The 25,644-nt window shown below is 58.7% G+C and overlaps 1 protein-coding gene across 3 annotated transcripts in view; it reads left to right on the top strand.

Annotated features, from left to right (window-relative positions):
* Positions 1 to 2,409: 2,409 nt before the first annotated feature.
* PCNX2 (pecanex 2) overlaps positions 2,410 to 25,644 on the top strand; it is a 30,952-nt gene continuing 7,717 nt past the window's right edge. For 2 of the 3 annotated variants that reach the window (XM_029047592.2, XM_029047591.2), the window contains exons 1-24: positions 2,410 to 2,598; positions 6,253 to 6,458; positions 7,096 to 7,219; positions 9,281 to 10,418; positions 10,956 to 11,079; positions 11,570 to 11,715; positions 12,029 to 12,122; positions 12,634 to 12,769; positions 13,206 to 13,348; positions 14,458 to 14,611; positions 15,121 to 15,153; positions 15,871 to 16,042; positions 16,983 to 17,093; positions 18,014 to 18,105; positions 19,377 to 19,486; positions 20,168 to 20,264; positions 20,465 to 20,557; positions 20,897 to 21,047; positions 21,564 to 21,705; positions 21,927 to 22,104; positions 22,242 to 22,350; positions 22,464 to 22,593; positions 23,504 to 23,562; positions 24,463 to 24,681. In XM_029047592.2, the coding sequence (XP_028903425.1) occupies positions 2,446 to 2,598; positions 6,253 to 6,458; positions 7,096 to 7,219; positions 9,281 to 10,418; positions 10,956 to 11,079; positions 11,570 to 11,715; positions 12,029 to 12,122; positions 12,634 to 12,769; positions 13,206 to 13,348; positions 14,458 to 14,611; positions 15,121 to 15,153; positions 15,871 to 16,042; positions 16,983 to 17,093; positions 18,014 to 18,105; positions 19,377 to 19,486; positions 20,168 to 20,264; positions 20,465 to 20,557; positions 20,897 to 21,047; positions 21,564 to 21,705; positions 21,927 to 22,104; positions 22,242 to 22,350; positions 22,464 to 22,593; positions 23,504 to 23,562; positions 24,463 to 24,681 (4,114 nt within the window). In that variant the 5' untranslated portion in view covers positions 2,410 to 2,445. The remainder of the gene's footprint in view (positions 2,599 to 6,252; positions 6,459 to 7,095; positions 7,220 to 9,280; positions 10,419 to 10,955; positions 11,080 to 11,569; positions 11,716 to 12,028; positions 12,123 to 12,633; positions 12,770 to 13,205; positions 13,349 to 14,457; positions 14,612 to 15,120; positions 15,154 to 15,870; positions 16,043 to 16,982; positions 17,094 to 18,013; positions 18,106 to 19,376; positions 19,487 to 20,167; positions 20,265 to 20,464; positions 20,558 to 20,896; positions 21,048 to 21,563; positions 21,706 to 21,926; positions 22,105 to 22,241; positions 22,351 to 22,463; positions 22,594 to 23,503; positions 23,563 to 24,462; positions 24,682 to 25,644) is intronic. The other variant, XM_029047595.2, reaches the window with a different exon arrangement.

Below are 25,644 nucleotides of genomic sequence, written 5' to 3'. Positions count from 1 at the left end.
CACTTGCTTGGAGAATACAGTATAACAGAGTTGGGAAACACATTCCCTGCCCACAGTGAGCTTACAGTCTAGAGGGGGAGACAGACATTTGTATATAAAAATAAATTACAGATATGCACGTAAGTGCGGTGGGGCTGAGGAAAGGGTGAATAAAGGCCAAAATTCTAAGAGCAAGGGTGACGCAGAAGGGAACGGGAGAAGAAACGAGGGCTTGGTCAGGGAAGGCCTCTTGGAGGAGATGTGCTTTTAATAAGGCTTTGAGGACGGGGAGAATGTTCATCAGATATGAGGAGGGAAGGTGTTCCAGGCCAGAGGTAGGACGTGGGCAAGGGGATCTTCTGCAGGAGATCAGCTGAATTCCAGGATATCCTGCTTACCTTCCAAAGGGTCTTGGAGGCTCCTGAAATGACTGGACTGAAACCCTTGGAAATGCTAATTCTGCTGAACAGTGAGATCTTTCTTCTTTTTAAAAAATGTATTTGTTAAGTCCTTACTATGTGTCAGGCACTGAACTAAGTGGTGGGGTAAAGATACACTAATTAGGTCCCACATGGGGCTCACAGTCTAAAATAGGAGGGAGAACAGCTATTAAATTCCCAATTGTCCACTGGCCTTCCATTCTTCATCCACATCCACTTTCTTAGAACTCAGAACTTGTTTACTCCCACGGTTTAGTCAGGTCTTCCCTAACCTTCATTTCCCTTCTCTGACATCCCCTCTGTGTACCCCTTAATTTATTTAAATGGCATTTTTTAAGCACGTACCATGTGCCAAGCACCGTACTAAACACTGAGGAAGATACAAGTTAATCATCTCCCAGATTGGGGCTCACAGTTTTAGTCCCCCTTTTAATAATAACAACTGAGGAATTTGTTAATCATTCAGTCATTCTATCGTACTTACTGAGCGCTTTCTGTGTGCGAAGCACTGTACTAAGCTCTTTGAGAGAGTACAATGCAGCAACAAACAGACACGATCCCTGCCCACAACTAGCTCACGACCTAGCGTTTACTAGGGAGGGAGGGATGGAGGGAGGGATAAAGAGAGGGGGAGAGGGAGGAATGGAGGGAGGAATATAAAGGGAGGGAGGAAGGGAGGAATGGAGTGAGGGAGGGAAGGAGGGAAAAAGGGAGAGAGGGAGGATGGGAAGTAAGGATAATGGGAGGCAGGGAGGAAGGGAGGAAGGAATAGAGGGAGGGAGGGAGGGAGGGAGAAGCAGCGTGGTTTACTGGAAAGAGCCCGGCTTTGGGAGTCTGAGGTCATGGATTTTAATCCCGGCTCCGCCGCTTGTCAGCTGGGACCATGGACAAGTCACTTAATTTCTCCGTGCCTCAGTTACCTCATCTGTAAAATGGGGATGAAGACTGTGAGCCCTACTTGGGACAACCTGATTACCTTGTATCTACCCCAGCGCTTAGAACAGTGCTTGGCAGATAGTAAGCACTTAACAAATACCAACATTATTATTATGATTATGAAGGGAAGGAGGATGGAGGAATGGAGGAAGGTGGGAGGGAGGAGTAAAGGGATGAAGGGAGGGAGGGGTAAAGAGAGGGAGGGAGGAATGGAGGGAAGAATAAAGGGATGAAGGGAGGGAGGAATAAAGGGATGAACGGAGGGAAGGGTAAAGAGAAGGAAGGAGAAGGGAGGGAGGAAGGGAGGGAAGAATAAAGGGATGAAGGGAGGGAGGGATGAAGGGAGGAAGAGAGGGGTAAAGAGAGGGAGGGAGGAATAAAGGGAGGGAGGGATGAAGGGAGGAATAAAGGGATGGGGGAGGGATGAAGGGAGGAATAAAGGGATGAAGGGAGGGAGCGATAAAGGGATGAAGGAAGGGAGAGATAAAGGGAGGAAGGAAGGGAGGTGTAAAAAGAGGGAGGAAGGAAGGGAGGTGTAAAAAGAGGGAGGAAGGGAGGGAGGAATAAAGGGATGAAGAGAGGGAGGGATGAAGGGAGGAAGGGAGGGGTAAAGGGAGAGAGGAAGGGAGGAATAAAGGGAGGGAGGGAGGGATGAAGGGAGGAATAAAGGGATGAAGGGGGGAGGGATAAAAGGGAGGAAGGGATGAAGCGAGGAAGAAAGGAATGAAGGGAGGGAGGGATGAAGAGAGGAATAAAGGGATGAAGGGAGGGAGGGAGGGATGAAGGGGAGGAGGGAGGGCTAGAGGGAGGACCGAAAGGAGGAGCCTCCCGAGCATCCGCAGCCGCCCGCCCCCGAGCATGATGGGAAAATCCTTCCTCCCGCGGCCATGGCGGCCACCTGTCCTCCTCCTCCTCCTCCTCCTCCTCCTCCTCCCGCCGCCGCCGCCGCCGCCGCCGCCGCCGGTGGCATCTTGCAGCTCGGGCCCCGGCCGGGGGGCGGCGGGGCGGCAGGCGGGACCGGGCCCGGGAGCGGGCCGGGGCGCTGAGGCCCGGGGTCCCGGGGCCGGGCCGGGCCGGGCCTCCTCCCGGCATGGTGTCCCAGGGGCTGCAGCTGCTCCGCCAGGGAGTGTGGGCGGCGCTGACCGGGGGCTGGTACCACGATCCGGACCACAGCAAGTTCACCAACAGCTGCCACCTCTACCTGTGGCTCTTCCTCCTGCTGCTGCCCCTGGCCCTGCACCTGGTGAGAGGCATCCGGGCCGCCCCAAGGGGGACGGAGGGCACCGGCAGGACCGGTCGAGGGGCATCCCTGGGGAAAGGAAGGGGGTCGGTCGTGAGGAGGAGGAGGAGGAGGAGGATGGCGTTTGGTAAGCGCCTACCCTGTGCCAAGCGCCGGAGAATAGACACGGGGCCCAGGAGTCGGGGGGACCCGGGCTCCGATCTTCTCTCCACCACGTGTCTGCCGAGTGACCTTGGACAGGTCACCTCACTTCTCTGGGCCTCCTTTAGTTCATCCGTTAAAGGGGGATTCGTAATGCGCGACCCCTACGGGACGGGGACCGTGTCCCACCTCGTTAGCTTGTGAATAACCCGGGGCTCGGTAAAGTGCCCGGCACCAAGTTAAAACCTTTGAAAAAGAGTGTACGTGTGTCGGGAAGGGGTTGCGTTTCTATTCGGGATCGGCGCTCTGGGCTGGGAGGACGGGGACCGGGGGAAATTCGGGTACCGGGGAAGCGGAGCGGGGAGAGAAAAGAGGAACCTGCGCGTACGTGTCTGCACTCGTCCGTATCAGTTGAAGAAAAACATGGTCGGTTGGGGAATGGGAGAGGGCGATGGGGTCGCAGAGAGGAGGGGAGAGACGGGAATGGGGCGGTGGGGCATTGGGCCCATGAGGTTCATTAAAGATTGATCCCAGCCAAAAAGATGAGTCATCGGAGCCCCGGATGCTTTAGCCTAGCGTCGCGTGGGTCCTGGATGATACCGAGTCCGCTTTCTGCGGAGAAAAGTTCCCGCCCCCTCATCCCCCACCCCACCTGGGGTTAGGGTCGACCTCGAGCCCAGCCTTGCCCGATCCTCCGCCCGGGGGTTCCGCTTGGAAGACAGGACCCAGGCACTTGGGGCTTTCCCGGTCATGACTTTCCGTAGCCCTGGGCGTGCGCCCATTTTTTAAACGGTCTGCGTTAAGCGCTTACTACGTGCCGGGCACGATACCAAGCGCTGGAATAGATACGAGGTAATCGTGCCCCTTTGGGGTTTCACAGTCTTAATCCCCATCTTATAGATGAGGTAACTGAGGCACAGAGAAGGGAAGTGACTTGCCGAAGGTCACACGGCAAACAAGCGGCGGTGCCGGGATTAGAACCCAAGTCCTTCCAACTCCCAGGCTCGTGGTCTATCCAGTAGGCCACGCTGTTTCTCCTTTCCAATCACGCCCGTTCTGTCTAGCCTACCGAGGAGGGAAGCGGGGTGAAGAATGATAAGGGAGAAAGCACAGTGGTTGCTTCCCTGAGGGAATCCCCTTTAATGATAGTGCCTTCTCCCATGGGGATCCTTCAGTAGTCTGTACTGAGCGCCTCCTGAGTGCAGGGAATTGTACTGAGCGCCCGGGAGAGTACAGCTTCTGCTCAAATGGGGGAAGGCGGGCAAGTCTCACTTCCGCCTAATGAAGACCAAGCTAAAAGAAGGATGAGGCAGGAATCGGTACAAACATATCAGCGTGAAACAGCCGAATAAATAATTGACTATATAAAGATATACATATGCATATTTCTGAACATACTGCAGTTCCTCTCCATCCTCCCTCTCACTCCTTTTTATGGTATTTATTCTTTTTTAGGGTTTGGGTTTTTTTTAATGGTATGTGTAAAGTACTTATGTTCCAGGCACTCTACTTAGCACTGGGGTAGGTACGAGATAATCAGGTTGGACCCAATCCGTGTCCCACGTGGGCTCACCTTATTAATCCCCATTTTCCAGATGAGGTAACTAAGGCACAGAGAAGTGAAGTGATTTACCCAAAGTCACACTGCTGGCAAATGGTGGAGTTGGAATTAGAATCTGGATCCTCTGACTTCCCGGCCCCGGGCTCTTTCCACTCGACCTCGCTGCTTCTCGCTCTCCTTCCCGGGACCGTGGTCCATCAGTATGTCCACCCTCTCTCTCCTCCCCCATCCACGTCCTCTCCGGGACCGTGGTCCATCGGCATATGCCCCCGTGCCCCTCCGAAAATCACCCAGTAGGCCGGGGTCAGAGGTTAGACCTCAGCTCTCCTGACTCCCAGCCTCGGGCTCTTTCCCCCAGCCCCCCCGGGGTCCCCATAGGAAATCTTCCTGCATCAATTTCCGTCCCGCTGTGCTTCCCCATAAAGAAACATTGCTTAAAAAGCTAAATGTCTCTACATTAAGATGCATTCATGTAATATTAATAGACCAGGGGGCCGTGGCGTCTCCCGACGAATCCCATTTCCTAGGTTCATCTGAGCTTTGGGAGCTTTTAAAAAGGCGTAGCAGCGTTCTGGGAGCCATCCGCTCAGACTGCTGCCCTCCATTAACGTCTTCGTGCTCTCGATCGGTGAGCGATCCGACGTGCAGCTCTGAGGGGGACGAGGGGTTGAAGCGTTTCTTGGGAGCCGGAGGCTTCGTCACACTCTTTCCCGGCCCCTTAGCCGGGGTCCGGTCAGTGGCCCCTCGGGTTCTGTCAGGGGATTGGCCGGAGAAAACCCTCAGTGAGGGGACGCTGGCACGACCGCCTGCACCCAGCGGCAGCCGCGTTAAAGTTTGTCCTGAAACTCATGGCTCTCTGGGCTGTCTGACGGGCAAGGTGGCTGCCGGGCCACTAAAGAGGCAGGGTGCAGTTACGGGACACCGGGAGATGGCTGGGGCGGGGGCGGAACCCGAGGCAGCGGTTGGGAGTGTGGTTAGGCCAGTGGCAAATAGGCGAAACCACAGATGCCGAGGAACGACTGTTATAGCATTAATTGAGTGCCTTTGGGAGACCGTGCTCTGGATTAAGTGAAAGAAGACCAAACAGAGTGGCACGTTCCCTGTCGGCAAGGGACATCCACTCCCATCTAGGATGGGCACAATTCCAAAACCACCCAAGCCCTCTATCACTTTCACCCGACAAGCTGGAACTGAAAATTGGAGAAAGACTCTGTTCCAGACTGCCACTTTTGAAGTCAATAAATCAGTTATTGGTATCTAATGAACACTGTAGCTAGACCATAAACTCGTCCTCTATACTTTAAGCTCATGTGGGCAGGGAATATGTCTGATATATTGCTCTATTGTACTCTCTCAAGTGCTTATTGCAATGCTCTGCACACAGTAAGCACTCCATAAATATGACTGATTGATTGATCGACTTACAGTGTGGAGACCTCTGTACTAAGCTCTAAGGAGAGAAGCAGCATGCCCTACTGGAAAGAGAATGGACGTGGGAGTCGGAAGGACCTGGATCTCTTTCCAGCTCTGCCACTTGTCTCCCGTGTGACCTTGGGAAAGTCCCTTAACTTTTCTGGGCCTCAGTTACCTTACCTGTAAAATGGGGATTAAGATTGTGAGCCCCATACGGGTCAGGGATTGTGTCAAACCTGAAAATCTTGGATCTACCCCAGCACTTAGTACTGATCCTGACACATAATAAGCACTTAAATGCTACTTAAAAAGAAAAACCTCCTCTGTAAGTGTAAGTGGCTTTGGGATGAGGGCTGGGCCCAGGCTCTGGAGATACGGAGGCCGAGGCCGACGGGGGCCGCAGGCTGAGAGGTCTGGCCGCCTCTGCCTCCCCACTCCTGATCCTCCGGATACCTGCGGGCGGCCAGTTGGGCGGCCACAGCCGGAGCGGGTCGGACGTGAGCCCCGATGACGCCCCGGCCCCTCCCGCTTCCGATCCTCAGGCTTTCCCCCCAAACGCCGCCACGGCCTTGGTGTACTGCAGCTCGGTGACGGTGGTCTTCGCCACGATGAAACTGGTCAGCTACCGCCTGCACCTCATGTTTGACGAAGGGGAGGCAGAGCAGCGGGGAGGCCCCAGTCAGGACAGAGCCCAGAAGGACAGCAGAAAGCCGAGGAGTGGCGCCACGCTCCCCGCCGAGAGCCCGAGGTATTTCCGGCCGCCCGCTCAGGGCCCGTCCCTCCGCCAGGCTCCTCTGGGCCGGTTGTGGTGGCCAGTGGGCAGGTGGTGGTTTCGTGTACAATGCTTTTGCCTCTTCCACACCCGCCCACCCCCTCCCCAGTGAAGTCCGGCTTTACCAGGCTGTGGGTGGAGCAGCCTTGTTGGGGCGCCCCTGGAAACAGCCCAATACGTTAGGAATCTGTTTTCCCAAGTGATTCAGACCCGAGTGTGATGATGGGACCGAATACCATTAAAAAAATGCTTACCTTAGATGATTTCTGGTCTATCAAAATAGTACTCAATATTTTGAAAAATCTCTTTTCCATCCTATTCAACATGACATGCTAATAATGGACTAGAGATCTGCCCTGATCTATGCCGGGTGGGTCTGCCATGATCCGTTACTCAACGGATCTGCCATGATCCGATGCAAAAGTGAAATGGGTTTTCATCACTCTATTCAAGTCAGTCAGAACACCTCAGAGGGTGAGGGGGAGAGGAGAGGAGGGGTTTAGGCCAAAGTTAACTTGGCAGGTGTTATCTTGAAGGGGGAGAGCTGAGGCTTTTAATGAGGGGAACAGGTAGGTGTGGCATTGCTCTGTTGATTTTTCTTCCTCTGACCCAGCAATAAAAGACTGGCTCGCCGCCAACGGGAAGGAGCCAGGTGGGATTCCTGCACGCCCCCGCTGCGCTGCAGCTCGAGAGGACACAGCCTAAACTCTCACAGCTGGTCGGGATCGGGACCTTCGGTAAGTAGTCTGCCCCTCTCTCGCCCGCGATTAGCCGGGTGTCTCGATACGACGCGGACCTCGAATTGAGGAGGGACGATGATGTCTGGTGGGCCCTGACTTGGATGGCTTTTACAACAATACTCAGCCAGTCCAAGGCATTTATTAAGCACCTCATGTGCGCAGAACACTGCTCTCGGGACAGCACAGTGGAGATAAAAGAAACAGTCCCTTGTCTGGAGGAGCGGTAGTCTGATTTATGTCTGACTGCCTCCCCTGTTATTTCTCACTGTGCAGATGAGGATACAGTGGGTAGTTGCAAGAGTGTGGAAAGCTGGATGTGCAAGGATTGTGTGTACATCATCGTGGACGTAATTGCTTGGGGTCCATGCTGGGAGATGGTTATGTCCCAGATGAGTCTTCAGGGTTCTGGCAGACACTGTTGGAAGAATCTAGTTGTTCTGGAAGAAGAAGAAGAGGGACAGTGTGTGGGCTAGTGGAAAGAGCACAGGCCTGGGTTCTAATCCTGGCTCCGCCACTCATCTGCTGGGTGACCTTGAGCGAATCTGTTAACTTCTCTGTGCTTCAGTTATCTCATCGGTAAAATGAGGATTAAGATTGTGAGCCCCGCGTAGGAAAACCTGGTTACCTTGTACCTACACCAGCCCTTAGAACAATGCTTGGCACATAATAAACCCTTAACAAATACCATTACTGTTCTTATCAAGAAGGGCTCCTTACCATCAGCTTTGGAGCACTCGAAGGGCTTTCTCCCTCCTGTCTTGCCTCACTGATTTTCCACTGCGGCCCAGCCCACACGTTTCACTCTTCTAACACCAGCCTACTCACTGTGCCTTGATTTTGTCTATTTCACCACCGATCCCTCGCCCACATCCTTCCTCTGGCCTGGAACTCCCTCCCCATTCACATCCGACAGACCATCCCTCTCCCAACTGCCAAACCCTCATTAAACTCACGATTCCTCCGGGAGGTCTTCTCCGACTAAGCCCTTATGTCCCCTACTCGCTCTCCCTTCCGGTCACCCTCGCCCATGGATCTATGCCCTTTGAGCACTTGACATTCACCCCAGTCTCAGCCGCACAGCACTTATGTACATATCCGTGATTAATTTTAATATTTACCTACCCCTCTAGACTGTAAACTCCTCGCGGACAAGTAGGAGTTGTGCTCTCCCAAGTGCTCTATACAGTTCTGTGAACACATTAGGCACTCGATAATACCACTGATTGACTGATTGATTGATGAATTAATCACAATTACTTAATTGTGTCAAACCCGATTAACCTGATTAACTAAGAACAGAGCCTGGCATGTAATAAACGCTTAACAAAGACCTTAAAAGAACATTAGGCCCCAGACGATTTCTCGGCTCGGTGTCAGACGGGCTGTCAGGAATACCGGCAGTAGCAGGATGGCGATAGAATGCGGAAAGATGGGGAAGGTATTGGGGAAGTCCCTCTCTGTAATTTATTTTTTTATATTAATGTCGGTCTCCCCCTTTAGACTGTAAGATCACGGTGGGCAGGGAATATGTCTGTTTATTGTTATATTGTACTCTCCCAAGTGATGATTAGACTGTAAGCCCGTCAATGGGCAGGGATTATCTCTATCTGTTGCCGAATTGTACGTTCCAAGCGCTTAGTACAGTGCTCTGCACATAGTAAGTGCTCAGTAAATACTATTGAATGAATTAGTACAGTGCTTTGCACAAAGTAAGCACGCAATAAATACGATCGAATGAGTGACTGAACGCCTGCACCCACCACGAGGGCACAGGTTGTCACCTCCCACCCACGCATTAAGGGCCTGAGCCGCATGTGGGACAGGGACTGTGTCCAACCCGATAAACTCGTATCTATCCCAGTGCTTAGAACAGTGCTCTGCACATAATAAGCGCTTAACAAGTACCAAAATGATCGATTGTTATTACTACATGCTTAGTAAAACCCTGGACCGCAGCACGCGGCCCGGACGGCCGCCCTCTCCGGGCCGGATGCCGGGGACCGTGCTGGAGAAAAGTGCTGGGGCTGTGGAGGAAATGGAGACCCTTCTTCCCTATAGGAGCGGCAAGAGCCAGAGGCGGCTGAAGATCCCCTAGGTGCGAGATCCGTTCCCTCGTCAGCCTGCTCTGCGGGGCCCGTTGGGGGCCGGGAGCCGGGACCCCGGGCGACACCGCCTGGACCCCCTCCAGGGATCACGGGATGCGCAGAGCGGCCGGCCACGGCGACACCCCCGGCCACAGCGGAGCCCAGATCCCCGGCCCACGGTGGCTCCGACCCCGTGGTTCCGGCGCCTGGGGAGAAAGGGCCGGGTGCCGAGGGGGACGACCCCCAGAGCCTGCTGGCGGATGGCGGGGAGAGGCGGGAACCACGGGGGGACTGTGGGCACGAGGGGTCACGGAGCCCGTCGCCCCTTGCTGGCGCGAGCGGAGACCTGGACGACTCCGAGGGCGAGGTGGCCGTGACGCTGGTGGACAACTCGGTCCCCGGCGACCCCCTGTGCCCGCACGAGCCCGTCAGGATCGTGGTCACCATGAGCGGCGGGCCGAGCTCCGGGGCGGGCACGGCGGGGGGCCACGAACCGGGGAGAGACGACTCCCAGTCGGACCTCGAGCCCACCGGGGCCACGCCGTCTGCCGGCCGCCCGCTCAGGATTCCCCTCATCAAGTTCCAGCTGCCGGACAGGGGCGACGTGCCCCAGCGGAGCGGCCCCGGGGACGAGGCGCCAGACTCTGCCCCTGAAGGGGGCGGCGGAGGGGCCGACCACGCACCCTTCTTGGACCCGGACGACGAGGCCGGGCCCGACACGCCGGCCCCGAGGCGGGCCCGGGGCCAGAGACAGGCGCGGGGTCTGAGCGTGGACAGCGGGACGGATCTGGCCTCCAGCCACGAGTCCGCCGAGGTCACCAGCGACACGGAGAGGGCCCTGCCGACATCCAAGTCGGACCTGGAGGCCAAGGAGGGGCAGCCCCCCAGCGAGTCCAACTTCCTGGAGTTCGTCTCCTTGCTGGAGTCCATCAGCTCCTCTAAGGGGGCAGTGGGCGTCCCCTCCGGTCTCCCCGTGGGCGTCCCCACCGACATCCCTACTGGCGTCCCCAACGGTGCCGTCACAGAGCCTCCCCAGGAGAGCCGGCTCAGAGAACGTTCCGTCGATCGCTCCGCTCTGCCTCGCGTGGGCGAGGAGCACAGCTCCGCACACTGTAAGCTATTAATAAATACAGTTCCGACCGCGGCTAACACTGCTAAATGCCAGCGGAGTCCGAGAGCTCCCATCCCGTCGTCGGGAAGCTCTGCTCCCTTCTCCGAGGCTAACCCACCGGCCCGGCCTAGAGCATTAGAGTGACGCTCCCCGAGGGCAGTCTGTGATTTCGGTCGCCAGTCCCCAGGTCCTCAGCCAGGCAGAGGGAGCCCAGGAATCGAAGGGTGGGGATGTTGGCCGGCCCAGCGTCGTTCACCGGCGGGCCCGGTTTTTGGGGTGGGGACGGCTGTAGCCCCTGACCCTTTATTTTCCATTGATCCAGTGACTGCTAAGACGCAGGTTTTCCCGAATTCTCCCCCAGGGCTAGATTTACCAACCAGTAGAGAGGCCACAAAATGAAGTATGAGAAAAGATTTAGACTGGACAACCCGGTGCCTAGAACGCGGGCTAGATGGGCCGCGGGCTGGATGGACCGCCTCTGTGATCCTTCGATCGTGACGGCCTCGACTCCGGCCACTCGCTCCCTGTGTGTTTTCAGGCGGTGGAGGCGGCGGCCCCCTGGAGAAGAAGGAAGAAATCCTGGAACGGGGAAAACCCCGCGATCGTCCTCCCAAACCTGGGAAGTCGGATGTGCGGAGCCAAGACCGGCCCAGCGCCCTCCCGTGAGCTCCCCAACCCTCCGGCGGCTCGGCTGGGTATCCCACTGGGCCGGGTTTCACTAGCGGACTGAGCCGGCCGACAGCCCCCGGGCCCTCCCCGGGCCTGCATTCCCTCCTCTTCCTCCTCCTCTTCCTGTCTGTCTGTCTGTCTCCTGTCAGGGTTCGGTAGGGTGCAGTAGAGCGAGTCGACACGATCCCTGCCCTCAAAGTCTCGGTCTCTCTGGTCTCCCTCCCTTCTGTCCCTCCTCATCACCTTTCACTGGCCCAGGGCCCCTGAAACACAGAAGAAGGGCTGCCGGGATCGGGCTGGGGGGATTCGGAGCCTGTTTCCCTCCCCCGTTTCCCTGACACACACACGCCTCCACACGCGCACACTCATTTTCCCAAAGCCCACATCCTTCTCTCCAGCCTGCCTGCTCTAGGCCCAGGGTTCGGCGGGAAGATCAAGCTCCTGGTCTTTGCCGGGGAAACTTTTCGTTTCCACTGTTTCCAGTTCTCAGGGCAGCAGGCAAAGGCAGATCGTCTACAGGGTGAAGTCGCAGCCGGACGGCTCCCTGCTGCAGGTCATCAGCGGCCCCGACGCTTCGGTGCAGGACGAGGACTCCGTGGGCGCCGTCCACGTGTTCATCGGAGAGCACGGTGGGTCCGCACCACGAGGAGCGGACGGCCCACCGCGCTCACGGCGCCGTACCGAGCGCTCAGGAGAGGCAGTAGACATGATGCCGGCCCTGAGAAGCTGACTGTCGAGCCGGGGAGACGGGCGCTCGCTGTGGGTGGGGAACGTGTCTGTTTATTGTTATACTGTACTCTCAAGCGCTTGGTACGGTGCGCTGCGTAAAGTAAGAGCTCAATAAATACAGTAGAATGAATGAATAAGGGTGTGATCAGATCAGACAGGCGGGCAAGAGTGAATGCCAACGGGCCTGTTTTACAGGGGGTTCATGTGTTCCAGGGGAAATCCGGTCCTGTTATCTGAAGGCCGGGACTCAGAAGGAGGGACCCCCGAGGCCGCAGGGCCCCAGCAGCGACCGGGTCTGCAGCGTGCAGTGAGTGGACTGGGGGCGTTCGGGCTCTCGGACTCGGCCCCGCTGTGGGGGGCGGGCACCGCTTGCTCCGACTGGGGGGTGGCATGGGGGGATGAGGGGCGTCACCCAACATGGCTGGGTGTCTTTAAAACGGAAACAAAATGGGCTTCCAGGGGCGGGAGGGTTACAACGCGCCGGTGATGCCCTGTGGTGTCGGGGAACGACGAACGGGGCTTCCAGGCGCGTGCTCTACCCACCAGACCACCCTGCTTCTCCTCTTGTCACAGAGTAAGGGGCCAATCAGTGGCGTACGTTGCTCTGCCAGTCAGTCAGTGGTATTTAGTGAGTGCTTACTGTGTGCAGAGCACTGTACTAAGCGCTTGGGAGAGTACAATGCAACGATACGACAGACACATTCCCTGCCCACAAGCTTACGGTCTAGAAGGAATGCTCTCAGGAGGGGGTGTTTTGAACCCCTATGGGCTGATGGGCGGCCCCCTCGCCCCCCGGACATTTGTGATCGCCCCCACAGAGAGACGCTGTTCAGCTCCCCCAGCTCCACCCCCTCGGCCAGCCTGGAGCCGCCGTCCGGGGACCCAGCGGCCAGCGCGCTCCAGCAGCAGCTCCTGCTCCTGGTGGCCCGGAGGACCCAGTCCGACCGCCCTCGGGTACGCTCTGCGGGCCTCTGGGGGCATCTCTGGGGCACCGTTGGGGCACAGGGCTCCCGGCGTCTCCCGTAACGCCCCGCACCAGCGAGGCCGTGGAGCCGAGGCGGGCCGGACCCGGGCCCACGGTGGGACGGGGGGAAGAGGAAGGCCCTGGGGGGGTGGTCACCTCTCCAAGCTCTGCAGAGCAGCCTCACCCTGCTTCCCCCAATCCCTGTGTTCACTGAACACTCTGCTGAGGCACCGTTGAGAGCAGTGTAGGGGGATGCCCGGGACCGGGGTGCTTCTGGAAACACCGTGGCAGGGAGCCCTGGGTCGGGGCACCTCTGGGAGTCCCGCAGGGAGCTTGGGGCCGGAGTGCCGCCGGGTACAATTTCTGTTTGTGCCGGTCACCTCTGCCCGTGACCACGGCCCCTCAGCGCCCCCGTGTCCCCGGCAGCCGTGCCAGGACCCGGAAGACTATTCGTGCTCCTCCAGCCAGCGCAAGTTCAGCCGGGAACAGTTCTACAAACTGATCATCTTCCCCGGCAAGTGGATCAAAGTCTGGCACGACCGACTCACCTTGCTGGCGCTGCTGGACCGGTGCGTCCCGGCGGAGGGCGGCGGGCGAGACCCGGGGAGGGGAAGAGTGGTCCAGTGGGCATCTCCGGCCCGTTGCCGGCCCGGTCTGGACCACTGGCTCCTGGAGGGCGGGGACCCTTGGGCGGCCTTGCTCTGGGGTCCCTCCCAAGTGCTCCCGGTTCAGTGCTGACTCCCGTTGGCCCTGGTCGGGAGGGAGAGGCACGTCATCTGTAGAAAACGTTCACTTGGTGTTATTCCTCGAAGAAGCAGCGAGGCTTAGTGGATAGAGCACGGGCCTGGGAATCGGAAGGACCTGGGTTCTAATCCCGGCTCCACCACAGGTCTGCTGCGTGACCTTGGGCAAATCACTTCACTTCTCTGGGCCTCAGTGACCTCATCTGTAATATGGGGATTAAGAGTGTGAGCCCCATGTGGGACAGAGACTGTGTCCAACCTGATTAACGTGTATCTACCCCAGCGCTTAGAACAGCGCTTGGCATATAGTAAGCACTTAACAAGGACCATAATTATTAAAATTATTCTCTGGGCCTCAGTTACCTCATCTGTAAAATGAAGATTAAGACTGTGAGGCAAGAACAGTGCCTGGCACATAGTAAGCGCTTAACAAATACCATCATTATTGTTATTCTCTGGGCCTCAGTTACCTCATCTGTAAAATGAAGATTAAGACTGTGAGCCAAGAACAGTGCCTGGCACATAGTAAGCGCTTAACAAATATCAGCATTATTATTATTATTATTATTATTATTGTTCGGGCCTCAGTCACCTCATCTGGAAAATGGAGATTAAGATTGTGAGCCAAGAACAGTGCCTGGCACATAGTAAGCACTTAACAAGTACCATCATTATTATTATTATTATTTTTATTATTCTCTGGGCCTCACTTACCTCATTTGGAAAATGGAGTTTAAGATTGTGAGCCAAGAACAGTGCCTGGCACATAGTAAGCACTTAACAAATACCATCATCGTCATCATCATCATTATTATTATTATCATGTGGGACAACGACTGTGTCCAACCCGATTACCTTGTATCTACTCCATTGTTTAGAACTGCGCTCGGCCCTTAGAAAGTGCTTAACGAGTACCATTATTGGCGATTCCGCAGAACGGAAGACGTCAAAGAGAACGTTTTGGCCACCGTGCTGGTCCTCCTGGTTTCCCTTCTGGGCTTCGTGACTCTGAGCCGCGGTTTCTGCAAGGACCTGTGGGCCCTGCAGTTCTGCCTGGTCATGGCCAGCTGCCAGTATTCCCTGCTAAAGGCAAGTCTCCCGTTGACTCGGTGGGTCCGCATGGGAGTGTGGGTGTGCACCTGCGGACGTGGGAGGGTACCACGTGGCTGTGTCACGATTAATATGTGAGCCAAATGTTCATATGAGCCAGCGTGAGGGTGAGTATGCACGTTTAGGTGTGCGAATGTGCACCCGTGTACTTGAATTTTTTTTAGAGGAGCAGCGTGGCATGGTGGATAGAAAACGAGCCTGGGAGTCAGAAGGTCGTGCGTTCTAATCCCGGCTCTGCCGCTCGTCTGCTGGGTGACCTCTGGTCGTTCACTTCTCTGTGCCTCAGTTGCCTCATCTGTAAAATGGGGATTTAGACTCTGAGCCCCGCATGGGGCAGGGACAGTGACCAACTCAATTTCCTTGTATCCACCCCAGTGCTTAATACAGTGCCTGGCACACAGTAAGCGCTTAACAAATACCGTCATTATTATCATTATCATCATGAGCCAGCACCGACTCCCGCGGCTCGGTTCTGCTGTGTGTTTCAGAGTGTCCAGCCGGACCCAGCCTCCCCAGTCCACGTAAGTCCCAGGGCACCGTCGGGTTCGGCCCCTTCGCTGCCGGGGGAACGGGTTCAGAGGGAATGATCGGAGTAAGGATGCGGGCAGGGGGTCTGAGGGGTGGAATGGCATCCCATACTGACCACTGGCTTGGGGCAGGAAAGTCAAAATGGGCTCAGTGGCCACTGTCCACCCGGTGGTGCTTCCTTCTAGACTCTTCCAAGCACTTAGTACAGTGCAGTACACCCAGTAAGCGCTCAATAAATACGATTGACCGACTGACTGACTCCGGGACCTTGGGCTAGCCCACCTTGAGCTGCAGGAACGGGGTCTCCACCCATCAATCAATCCATATGTTTATTGGGTGTAGAACACTGCGCTGGGCTCCTACTGTGTGCAAAGCTCTGTACCATGTACCAGAAGTGTGCAGGGAGAGCTGTGCATGTTCCCTGCCCAGAGGGAGCTTCCACTGACAGAGACAGGGCAGAGATGGAGAGAATGAAATATAGCATGCCGCTCCCCGGAGAGAGGCCCGCATCCGTTCTGGTTTCTTGTTTCGGACTCGCCAGGAAGCTCAGCGAGATGTCTCTTGAGTTTGCTTTCCACCCCCTTGATTTCAACCGGCTTCCCCAGCAGCCCGGTGGAGAGTGCGAATTGGGGATCGTGCGCGTGTGTATGTGTGCGTGAGTGCACAGACGTTCCCGTGGCTGCATGTGTGTGCACGGATGTGTTTCCCAGGGCTACAACCAGATCATCACGTACAGCAGACCCGCCTACTTCTGCGTCCTGTGTGCCTTGATCCTGCTCTTGGACGCCGGGTCCACCTCCCGCCCGCCTCCCTCGGTGGTCGTCTTCGGGGTTCGGCTCTTCTCCCCCGGCGGGCTCCGCCTGGCCCGGGACGCCCTCATCGGTAAGTCAGCGACCCCCGGGGAGGCCGGGGGGCACCGTGGGAAGACCCGACGGACGGAGTCTTCCGCCGGGAGCATCCGGCGAGCCTCGGGGCCTAGGTGCCAGGGTGCAGAGCCCGTGTGGAGTCAGTGATAGTAATAATGATAATAATGGTGGTATTTATTAAGCACTTACTTACTCTGTGTCCGGGACTGCTTAAGCGCTGGGTTAGATACAAGGTAATCAGGTTGGACACAGTCCCCATCCCACATGGGGCTCACACTTATGCCCATTTTACATATGAGGTAACGGAGGCCCAGAGAAGTGAAGCGACTTGCCTGAGGTCACACAGCAGACAAGTGGCAGAGCCGGGATTAGAACCCAGGTCCTGACTCCCAGGCCCGGGCTCTATCAACTAGACCATCCCCAGTAGTAGTGCCAGGGGCTGGGCGACACCACTCTCGCTCCCTCGCCCTTGTTCGACCTGTTCTCGCCAGGGCCAGAGCGCAACAGGGCAGGGAGTGGGCAGGGATACCGCTCACAGATATTTGATAAATAGGACCCATTCCCTATCACTCTCAACCTCCCTCTCCCCATTCGGCCCTCTGCCCGCCCGCGCTTCTGCCCCGCCCCACCTCACCAGCTCCCCTAGCCAGCATCACTTCCCCCCTTGCCGACGAGTGGTCTGACCTGCTCTCGCTGCCTGTGGGGCTGTCGGTCCCGGAGCGTCCAGCACACGGACCTCGAGGCCGGAGAGAGATGGAAAAGCCACAGGGCAGCCACCGGCAGCGGCGCCGAGGGGTCAGCGTGTAGTGCGGAGCCACTCACTCCGGGGACGGGATGGGAGACGGGCCCCCGACGCCATGCTATCCATCAACCGACCGACCGACCGATCGATCGATCGGTGGGGTCCACCGGCGCCGTGGCCCAAGCCGCCATGGCCTATTGTCTGTCTTTTCCAGTGTTTCTGTATTGCTTCCCTGCCATTTCCCTCCTGGGCCTGTTCCCGCAGATCGATACGTTCTGCACTTACCTCCTGGAGCAGGTCGACATGCTGGTTTTTGGTGGTTCTGGTATGTCCTCTCCTGACCCCTCCTCCACTTTTTCCTCTCTCCCTCCCCACTTTCCCTCTCCACACCCTTTTTTCCTCCCACTCCCCACCTTCCCCTCTTCTCCCCACCTCCCTCACCTCTTGCTGGAGGTCCTGATGGGAAGGGGCTCTAAGGGACTGGCGGGGTGAAGGTCCACACGGACCAGGAGAGGAGAGGTGAAAGTTTGTTGTGGTTTCTCTCCTAGGGGTGCATTAGGAGTTATTGTAATAATAATAATGCTATTTGGTAAGCACTTACCTTGTGCCGGGCACTGTTCTAAGCTGGAGTAGTCCTGTGCTGGCACGTAGTGTTTACCAAATACCTTAATGATTATTAATTATTATTAGTCTGGTACTGAGGGGAAATGAATTAGCAGAGCAGATTTTCTAGGAGGAGAAGGATCAGCAGCATGGACTGTACTACAGAAAGTACAGAACAGGGACGGTGATGATGATGATGATGAGGATAGGAATTTGTTAAGTGCTTGTTTTGTGTCAAGCACTGTTCTAAAGCACTGGAGTAGATTCAAGATAATCTGGCCTGAGCTAGTCTAAGGGAGAACAGGTATTGAATCCCCATTTTGCATTTGAGGAAACTGAGGCCCAGAGCAGCTAAATGACAGAGCCAGGTTCGGAACCCAGGTCCTCACCCTCCCATGCCCGGGCTCTTGCCGCTAGGCCACACTGCTTCCCCTACGCTCTCCCCGCCCATAGTGAGCTTACAATCTGCGGGCGGAGGCTGACGTTCAGATACTGTCAACTCTCGAATGCTCGGAGCGATTGGCCTCCGGTCTCGCCGGCCAAGAGTGGGAGCTGGAGGGGGAAGGAGGAGAGGGGTGGACCGACGGGCGGGGAGCGTGGCCTGTGGCGAGAGCGAGCGTCCTGCGGCTGTTTGTGTTTCAGCGGTGACCGGAGGCCTTGCTGCCGTGTACGGCGTCGCCCGGAGCCTCCTGACCGCCGTGGGGTTGAACGCCTTCTGCTTCAGCGCCGTGAAGGTGAGCAAGCAGAAAGAGAGGGCAGTCCCTCGACCCGTCCCCCCATCCTGGGCCCCGAGGACGAGGTCGGCACAGAGCCGGAAGCCTCCCACCGCCACTCTGCCTTGCGTATGAAGGGCTCCTGTGCTGTGCTGATCTCATCTGGTCCTTTTTCATATTTATTTAAATGGTATTCGTTAAGCCCTGACGACGTGCCAGGTACCGTACTAAGCACTGGGGTAGATACAAGTTGATCAGGTTGGACACAGTTCCCTCCCCCCCATGGGGCTAAGATTTGACAGATTTCCCCATTGGACAGATGAGGGAACTGAGGCACAGAGAAACGAAGTGACTTGCCCAAATTCACACAGCAGACAAGTGGCAGAGCCCGGGATTAGAACCCAGCATCCCCGGGAGACCGGGAGAGGCGGGGGGGCTTGCGTACCCACTTCACAGAGGAGGACACTGAGGCCCAAAGAGGCTGAGTGATTTTGCCCAAGGTCACCCAGCCGGGCAGTGATGGAGATTCGAACCCACGTCCTGCCCCCTTTCCTGACCTTCAGTTCCACGCCGTTTCCATTAGATGGCGCCACCTCACTACCCGTGAATCCGCACGTGTGTATGTGGTTGCCTCCAATCTGGGTCTTCAATTTAATCGATTTTTAGCATTATTGGTTTGGAGAAGTCAGCTAAGGGATGAAACCGATTAAGGGGTGGTTAATTCATTCCACTCGCTCGAATATGAACGAGGGGAAATGGATCGGCTCCGCTTTTCCTCATCTTCACTTGACCTCTTCCCCTTCCCTGCCGGTGGAGCGTAACAAGCAGATGGAAGTTCCGGTTGACTCGTGCCCTTGGCGGGGAGACATGTGTTTGTGCAACTGAAGGGAGGGGCACAGCCCGATTTTTCTCCCACCCACCCCGGAACCCAGCACAGCGTTCGGCACGGACCGGGCTGGGAAGGATGAGAGGTCCGGCCCTTCGGACGCCACAGGGGACGAGCGGGGCGATCCACATTTGGGGAAAAACCTTCCAAGCCATTCACCATCCCCAGGGCCTCCCCCGGCTTCCTCCGGTGGTCCACAGCCGTGGCGAGCCGGCAAGTCCATCCCCCGCCGCGGGCCCAGGCTGGGCTCGTTTCGAAAGGCCGCAAAGAAAGGGCATCACCTGTCCTCCGGCAGGCAGCCAGCGCGGCGAGAGAGACACAGAGCGAGAGAGAGGCCAGAGGGAGAAGGGAGAGGAGCAGGTGTCATGTCAGGCGGCGTCAGTGCGTTTGTCTGTCTCTCTGATAGGAGCCGTGGAACCCCCAGCATGTGCCGGCCCTGTTCTCCACCTTCTGCGGGCTGCTGGTCGCCCTCTCTTACCACCTGAGCCGGCACAGCAGCGACCCGACCGTGCTGCTGTGAGTCACCGGCCGGGACTCCTCCACCCGTCTACCCCCTTGGGACCCAGGAGCCCGGGGGGATGGACTTCGGGAGCCTCGGGGTCATGCAGATGGAGGGAGGGGGGGGCCTATTCCAGGAGTTGTCATCACCTCCTCGGCTTCAGCGCCGACCGAGCCCACGCCTGAAGCAGATCCTACCTCTCGGGCCTCCCCACCTGCCTCCTTGGCCTCCCCAGCCTCCTTGCCCCTTCTGCCTCCCCAGCCTTACTGGCCTCTCTGACCTCTGGCCTTCCCACCCACCTCTCTGGCCTCCTGGTCTCCCCGTCTCCTCAGTTTCCCCAGCCTCCCCAACCTCTTTGCCTCCCTGGCCTCTCCGGCCTGCCCACCTCCTCAGCCTCCCTGGCCTCTCTGCCTCCCCGGGCTCCTCGACCCACCTCTTGGGAGAAGATCCGGAAAAGGGGTTGGTTTCTTGACAGAGACTCTCAAACACCCTTGGCTGCGGAGCGAGTTGCGGGGAGGAGAAATCCTTCCTGCCCCTTCCTGGTTCTCTCTGGTTTCGGGGTTGGAAAGGAGATGGTGGAGAGTGAAAATTGAAATGGTTTCGTGGGCCGGAAAGGTCGGGTGGGGAAGGGCAGGACCAGAACAAAGGAGGGACCGGCGGGGAGATCCCGAGCTCGGTTCCGTCTGCCCTTCTGGCAGGTCCCTTTTCCAGGGCAAATCGTGCCCCCGCCTCCTGTGTCCAGCCTGGGCCGAGTCCCCGTCTGACCCGCTGCCCGAGAAGATGAGAGAGTCTGTGGTGAGGACACGGTGCGGTACCGGCCTGGGTTGGGGGGTAGCCAGGGAAGACCTGTGGGGAGCGGCCTTCCGGAGGACTCTGCTGCTCCGTCCATCCCTGGGTCAGGAGTGGGAGGGAACAGCAGGGTGGATCCTGACAGATCAGGTAGGGAGAGAGGCCTCGACTCCCCTCACCCACCCACCCCCGATCTCTCTTGGCAGAAGGAGATCCTGAAGTCGGACCTGATCATGTGTGCGGCCATGATGGTTCTGGCCTTCGCCGTCAGTGCCAGCACCGTCTTCCTGGCACTGCGGGTACGTGGGTGCTCACCCGGGGTCCTGGCCCTCTCCATCCTCCCTCCCTCCTGCCCGGGGGGTCCCGGCCCCCTCCCTCCCACCTCCACTCCTCCTCCTTCCCAAGACTAGTCTCTCGGGACAGTGAGGGGAGAGTTTCTGGGAAGGGCCCTGTGGTGTCCAGACGCCCCCGGGGAGGGGCCTCTTTGGGAGGCGAGGGACAACCGGAGAGGGGACGTGAGGGTTCGAACGACTCTTGGGCCCTGTCCACGCCTAACCTAGGAGGGCGAGGGTGGCCAGAGGGAAACGTTGGGTCTCCCCTCCCCGCCGGTGCCCACCGGTGCCATCCGATGCCCGCAGCCATTCCTGAGCACGGCCCTGTTCGCCCTGGCCGGGGCCGTGGGCTTCACCACCCACTACCTGCTCCCCGAGCTGCGCAAGCACCACCCGTGGATGTGGCTGGCCCACCCTCTCCTCCGTAGCCACGAGCACCGCCAGCGCCATGTGAGCGGTGAGCGGACCCCTGCCCGCCCCGCACCCTCTCATCACCCCACCCACCCTACACCTCCACCACCCCCTCCTCCGGAGCCACAGGTAGCAGCGACGGTGAGCGGATCCCCGCCGTCCCCACCCTCCCACACCCTCCGGCAGCCCACCTTTCGCTCCCGGGCCGAGCACTCACCGTCCGAGGTTTGTCCCTGGGGCCATTTGGATGCGGGGTGGGGGTCGCCTCGTCCCTAAGGGCTTCTGCGGAACTGGGCCCTGTTCCTTCCGCACCTGTTCCCGGGGCGGGCTGGGCCGTCGGCCGGACACCGTCCTGGAGCAGGAGGGACGGTTGCCGGTCCGGAGCCCCGATGTCACCCCGGAGACAGCCTCGCCGCTCGGCCGACGGATCGGCCGTTGCCCGGAGGTGGCCGTGCCATTCGGCCGAGGGGCGGGCCGGGGCCTGGAGCTTAGGGGCTGTGCGGGGCTCCTGCGGCGGCAAGGGGTAGCCAGCGTCCGCCCGTCTCCGCTCCGTCCTCCGCAGAGCCCGCCCGCCTGATGTGGTTCGAGCGGCTTTACGTGTGGCTGCAGTACCTGGAGAAGTTGGTCTTGTACCCGGCGGTCGCCCTGCACGGCCTCACCGTCGACGCCTTCGCCATGAGCGTCCGCCGCGTGCCGGCCACCCGGTACGTGCCCGGGTCTCCGCCCCCCGCCGCACCCCGGGTCCCGCCCGACGGATCGGCCGGACGTCGCGCAGACCCACCGCCCACATCTGGCTCCCTCTCGGCAGATACCGTTACTCCGGCCGCTGCTCCGGGCCGGGCACCCGTCGGGGGCTCAGTACATACCGCTGGCCGCTCCCTTTCACGCCGGCCCTGGCGAGGCCCATCTGCCTGTCTTCCCACAGCTGCGAAGTCTTCCTGCTGACCGTGGCCGGGATGAAGCTGCTGCGGACGGCCTTCTGCAACCCGGTCCACCAGTTCCTGGCCCTCGGCTTCACCGTCCTCTTCTTCCGCTTCGACTGCAGGGGCGCCTCCGAGAGCTTCCTGCTGAACTTCTTGGTGGTGTCCATCCTCTTCGGCAAGGTCCGGGGGCGTTGGGGTTGCGGGGCTGGTTCTGTGGCCACCGCGACGGGTGCACGGGTCCCGCCCCTCCTCCCCGCGATCGGCTCCCTGTCCCCGCGCCCTCCGTCTCCGTTCCCAGCCGGCCCCCGTCCTTTCAGCTGGATGACCTGCTCCACAAGCTGCGGTTCGTGCTGGCCTACGTGGCCCCGTGGCAGATCGCCTGGGGCTCCTCGTTCCACGTGTTCGCGCAGCTCTTCGCCATCCCCCGTATCCTTCAGCGTCCTCCCTCCCCCCTCCCTCCGCTGCCCGGGCCCGGAGGCCGGAGGTCAGAGGTCGGAGGTCGGTGGGGTGGCCCGTTCGACCTTAACGTGTGGCGCCAGACTCGGCCGTGCTCTTCCTCCAGACGTTGGGCACGGCCGCCCTCTCGGCTCCCCTCAGCCCGTTCCTGGGGAGCGTCATCTTCCTGGCCTCCTACGTGCGGCCCGTCCGCTTTTGGGAGAAGGACTACAGGTCAGTCCCTCAGGCCGCACCGGCCGCTGCCCTCCCGGACTGTCTGGCCCCCGGTCCCGAGCCCCCTGAGCGCTCTGGCAGCCGGTGTCCAGTCTAGGTGGCCCCCGCCCTCCAAACTCCCCGGTCTACAGAGTCTGTCCGGGCCGCCGCCCACCCACTGCAATGTCCCTGGGACCCAGAGAGAGTCAAGCAGAGGTGGGTACGGCCCCTGACCCTGTCCGGGATGGTGAGAGTGGCAGCCGAGCAATCCGAGGTGATCGGCTGCCCTAGCCACTCTGTCTCAGTTGTCCCCCCAGTCAGTCACTCAGTCAGTCGGTCGTATTTATTGAGTGCTTACCGAGTGCAGAGCACCGTGCTGAGCCCTTGGGAGAGGACAGTAGAACAATAAAACACACATTCTCTGCCACAGTGAGCTCACAGTCTAGGGAGGGAGGCAGACATTAATATAAATAAATAAATAAATAAATTAGAGATATGGACGTAAGTGCGGTGGGGCTGGGAATGGGGGACGAAAAAAGGGAAGGAGTCAGGATGACACAGAAGGGAGGTGAAGAAAAGAAAAAGCGGGCTTAGTCGGGGAAGGCCTCTTGGAGGAGATGTGCCTTCGATGAGGTTTTGAAGGCGGGGAGAGTCCTGCCCAACCAGAGATCTGCCCCAGGCCCTAGTTGGAGGATCAAGATATGAGCCCGTCGTTGGGCGGGGATCGTCTCTATCTGTTGCCGAATTGTACATTCCAAGCGCTTAGTACAGTGCGCTGCACACAGGAAGCGCTCAATAAATACTATTGAATGAATGAATGAATGAATGAATGAGACTCTTCCTCCTCTTCCCCTCTCCTCCTCTTCCTCTCCTTCCCCGCTCTTCCTTCTCCCCTTGTCCCCTTTTCCCTACCCTCTCTCCCTGTTCTCAGGACGAGGCACCTGGACAACTCCACCACCAGGCTGGCAACCCAGATCGAAAAGGACCCAGGTAGGAAAGAGACCTCTGGGCCGGGCGGGGTCGGAGAAGCTCCCGGGGTCCTCTGGGCCCCGTGGGATCAGACCAGCTCCTGGTGGCCTTCTCGGATCAGACACGGGCAGGAAGGGGCCATCCCCACGGGCCCTGAGCAGATCGGATCCCAAATGTGTGCATTCGGGATTCAAAACCCGGGACGGAGACGATCCGCCGATCAGGGGTGGTCGCGGAGGGCCAAACTCTGAACCCCACCAGCACCTGCTGGGAGTCCAGTCCGCTTCTCAGTGGTCACTAGGAGCAAGGGACTCCGGTCCCTCCCTCGGGGGTGTCTCCGGGGGGGGGGGGCAGGCGGGCAGCGTGGCACTAAGGGAGCCGGGGGCGGTCAGGAGTGACAGAAGTGGCAGCCAAAAACCGCCAGGGTGGGATCTAGGCGGTCGGTATGTGGGTGTGGAGGACAATAAATACAGTTGAATGAACGAACGAGAGGATGGAGACAGGAGTAGGGTGTGACAGGAGGCATTCAGGGAAGCCCTCCCAGGGAGGAGGGGGGCTCCCAGGAGGCTTTGGGGGTGGGGAGAACCAGGGCCCGGTGGGTCGCTGTGGGCGAGGCGGAAGTGGGGAGAGTCGAGAACTTGGGGCGGGATGGAACCGAACGCTAGAGAAGCACAGGGTGCGAGCCGGATCGGGGTGGGAGTCGGCGCAGGGCCTGGAAGGTCAGGGCTGGACCTAGGACTCCCCCCCGAAGAAAATACTCTCGTCGTCGAAGGGCCCGGAGAGGGCAAGCGTCCCGTCCGAGGCCACCCGGCGTACACGTCCCACCGGCCCGGCCGAGGTGGGGCCCGGGCCGAGGGAGGCGGCGGCGAGCTCGCCGGCCGAGGGTCCGAGCGGCCGCCGGGGCTTTGGTCCCCGATTTAGGGGCCGACCAGGATAACAACCGCAACTCGGTCTTCTACGAGCACCTGACGCGATCGCTGCAGGAGTCTCTGTGCGGGGACCTGGCCCTGGGCCGCTGGGGCAGCTTCAGCGCCGGGGACTGCTTCATTCTGGCGTCCGACTACCTCAACGCCTTCGTCCACCTGGTCGAGACCGGAAACGGCCTGGTCACCTTCCAGCTGCGCGGCCTGGAATTCCGCGGTGAGACCCCGCGCCGGCGGGGAGACCCGCCGGACCTCCGAGCCCGGAGTCTACCCTCCCCGCCCCGGTGCTCTCTCTGCCTCTCTCTCTATCTCCCCTTTTCCGTCGTCCGTCTCTCTCTCCCCGGTGTTCCTTCTCTCCCTCTCTCTCCAGCTCAATCAATCGAATTTATTGAGCGCTGACTGTGTGCAGAGCACTGTACTAAGCACTCGGGAAAGTACAATATAACAGTATAACGGGCAGATTCCCCGCCCACAACAAGCTTGCAGTCTAGAGTCTAGACTACAGTCCACAGTCTAACTAGAGTACGTGGTCTCTCTGCTTCCAGTGCTTTCTCTCTCCATCTCTGTCTCTCCCTGGCGCTCTATCTCTCCATCTCTCTCTCCCTGGTGTTCTCTGTCTCTCTTTGGCAATCTGTCTCTTTTTATCTCTCCCTGGCCCTCGATCTCTCTATGCCTCTGCAGCCATCGATATCTCCCTTTCCACGGCCGTCGGTCTCCGTAGCTATCTCGCGGCACCTCTCCTGTTGTCTCTGTCTTTCTGTCTCTGTCTTTCCGTCTCTGTCGTAAGCGGCAACGGTAAGAGCAGGGTGGTCGAGGAAAGAGATGGAGAGGGGAGACAATGTTCCCCATCTGAGAGAATCAGCCGGGGTAAAGCCGGGGGCCCTGCCCGCTGCGTTCACTGGGGTCATCCAGTGATGAACCCGACCGCCCTCCCAGCTGCCCTCCCGGCCGCCCACCACCCACCGCCCGCCGTCCCGGCTGCCCACCACTCAGAGCGATGGTCCGGTTGGCGGCTGAAGTAGGACAGGGTGGGGACTGGAGGGGGAGGGAACGGGAATTTCCAGGCTCAGGAATTGGAAATAATACGTTGGCTGTCGGGGTCCCTGGCTGCAGATCGCGAGCAGTCGCTAGCTCTGCACGAGTGCCCCGCTCCGGCACTGACCTCGTACTTCCTCCTGCC

Source organism: Ornithorhynchus anatinus, chromosome 19, assembly GCF_004115215.2.
Source record: "Ornithorhynchus anatinus isolate Pmale09 chromosome 19, mOrnAna1.pri.v4, whole genome shotgun sequence".
NCBI lineage: Eukaryota > Metazoa > Chordata > Mammalia > Monotremata > Ornithorhynchidae > Ornithorhynchus > Ornithorhynchus anatinus.
Note: the sequence above shows the minus strand (reverse complement) of the source record. Positions and strands in the feature narration are given on the sequence as shown.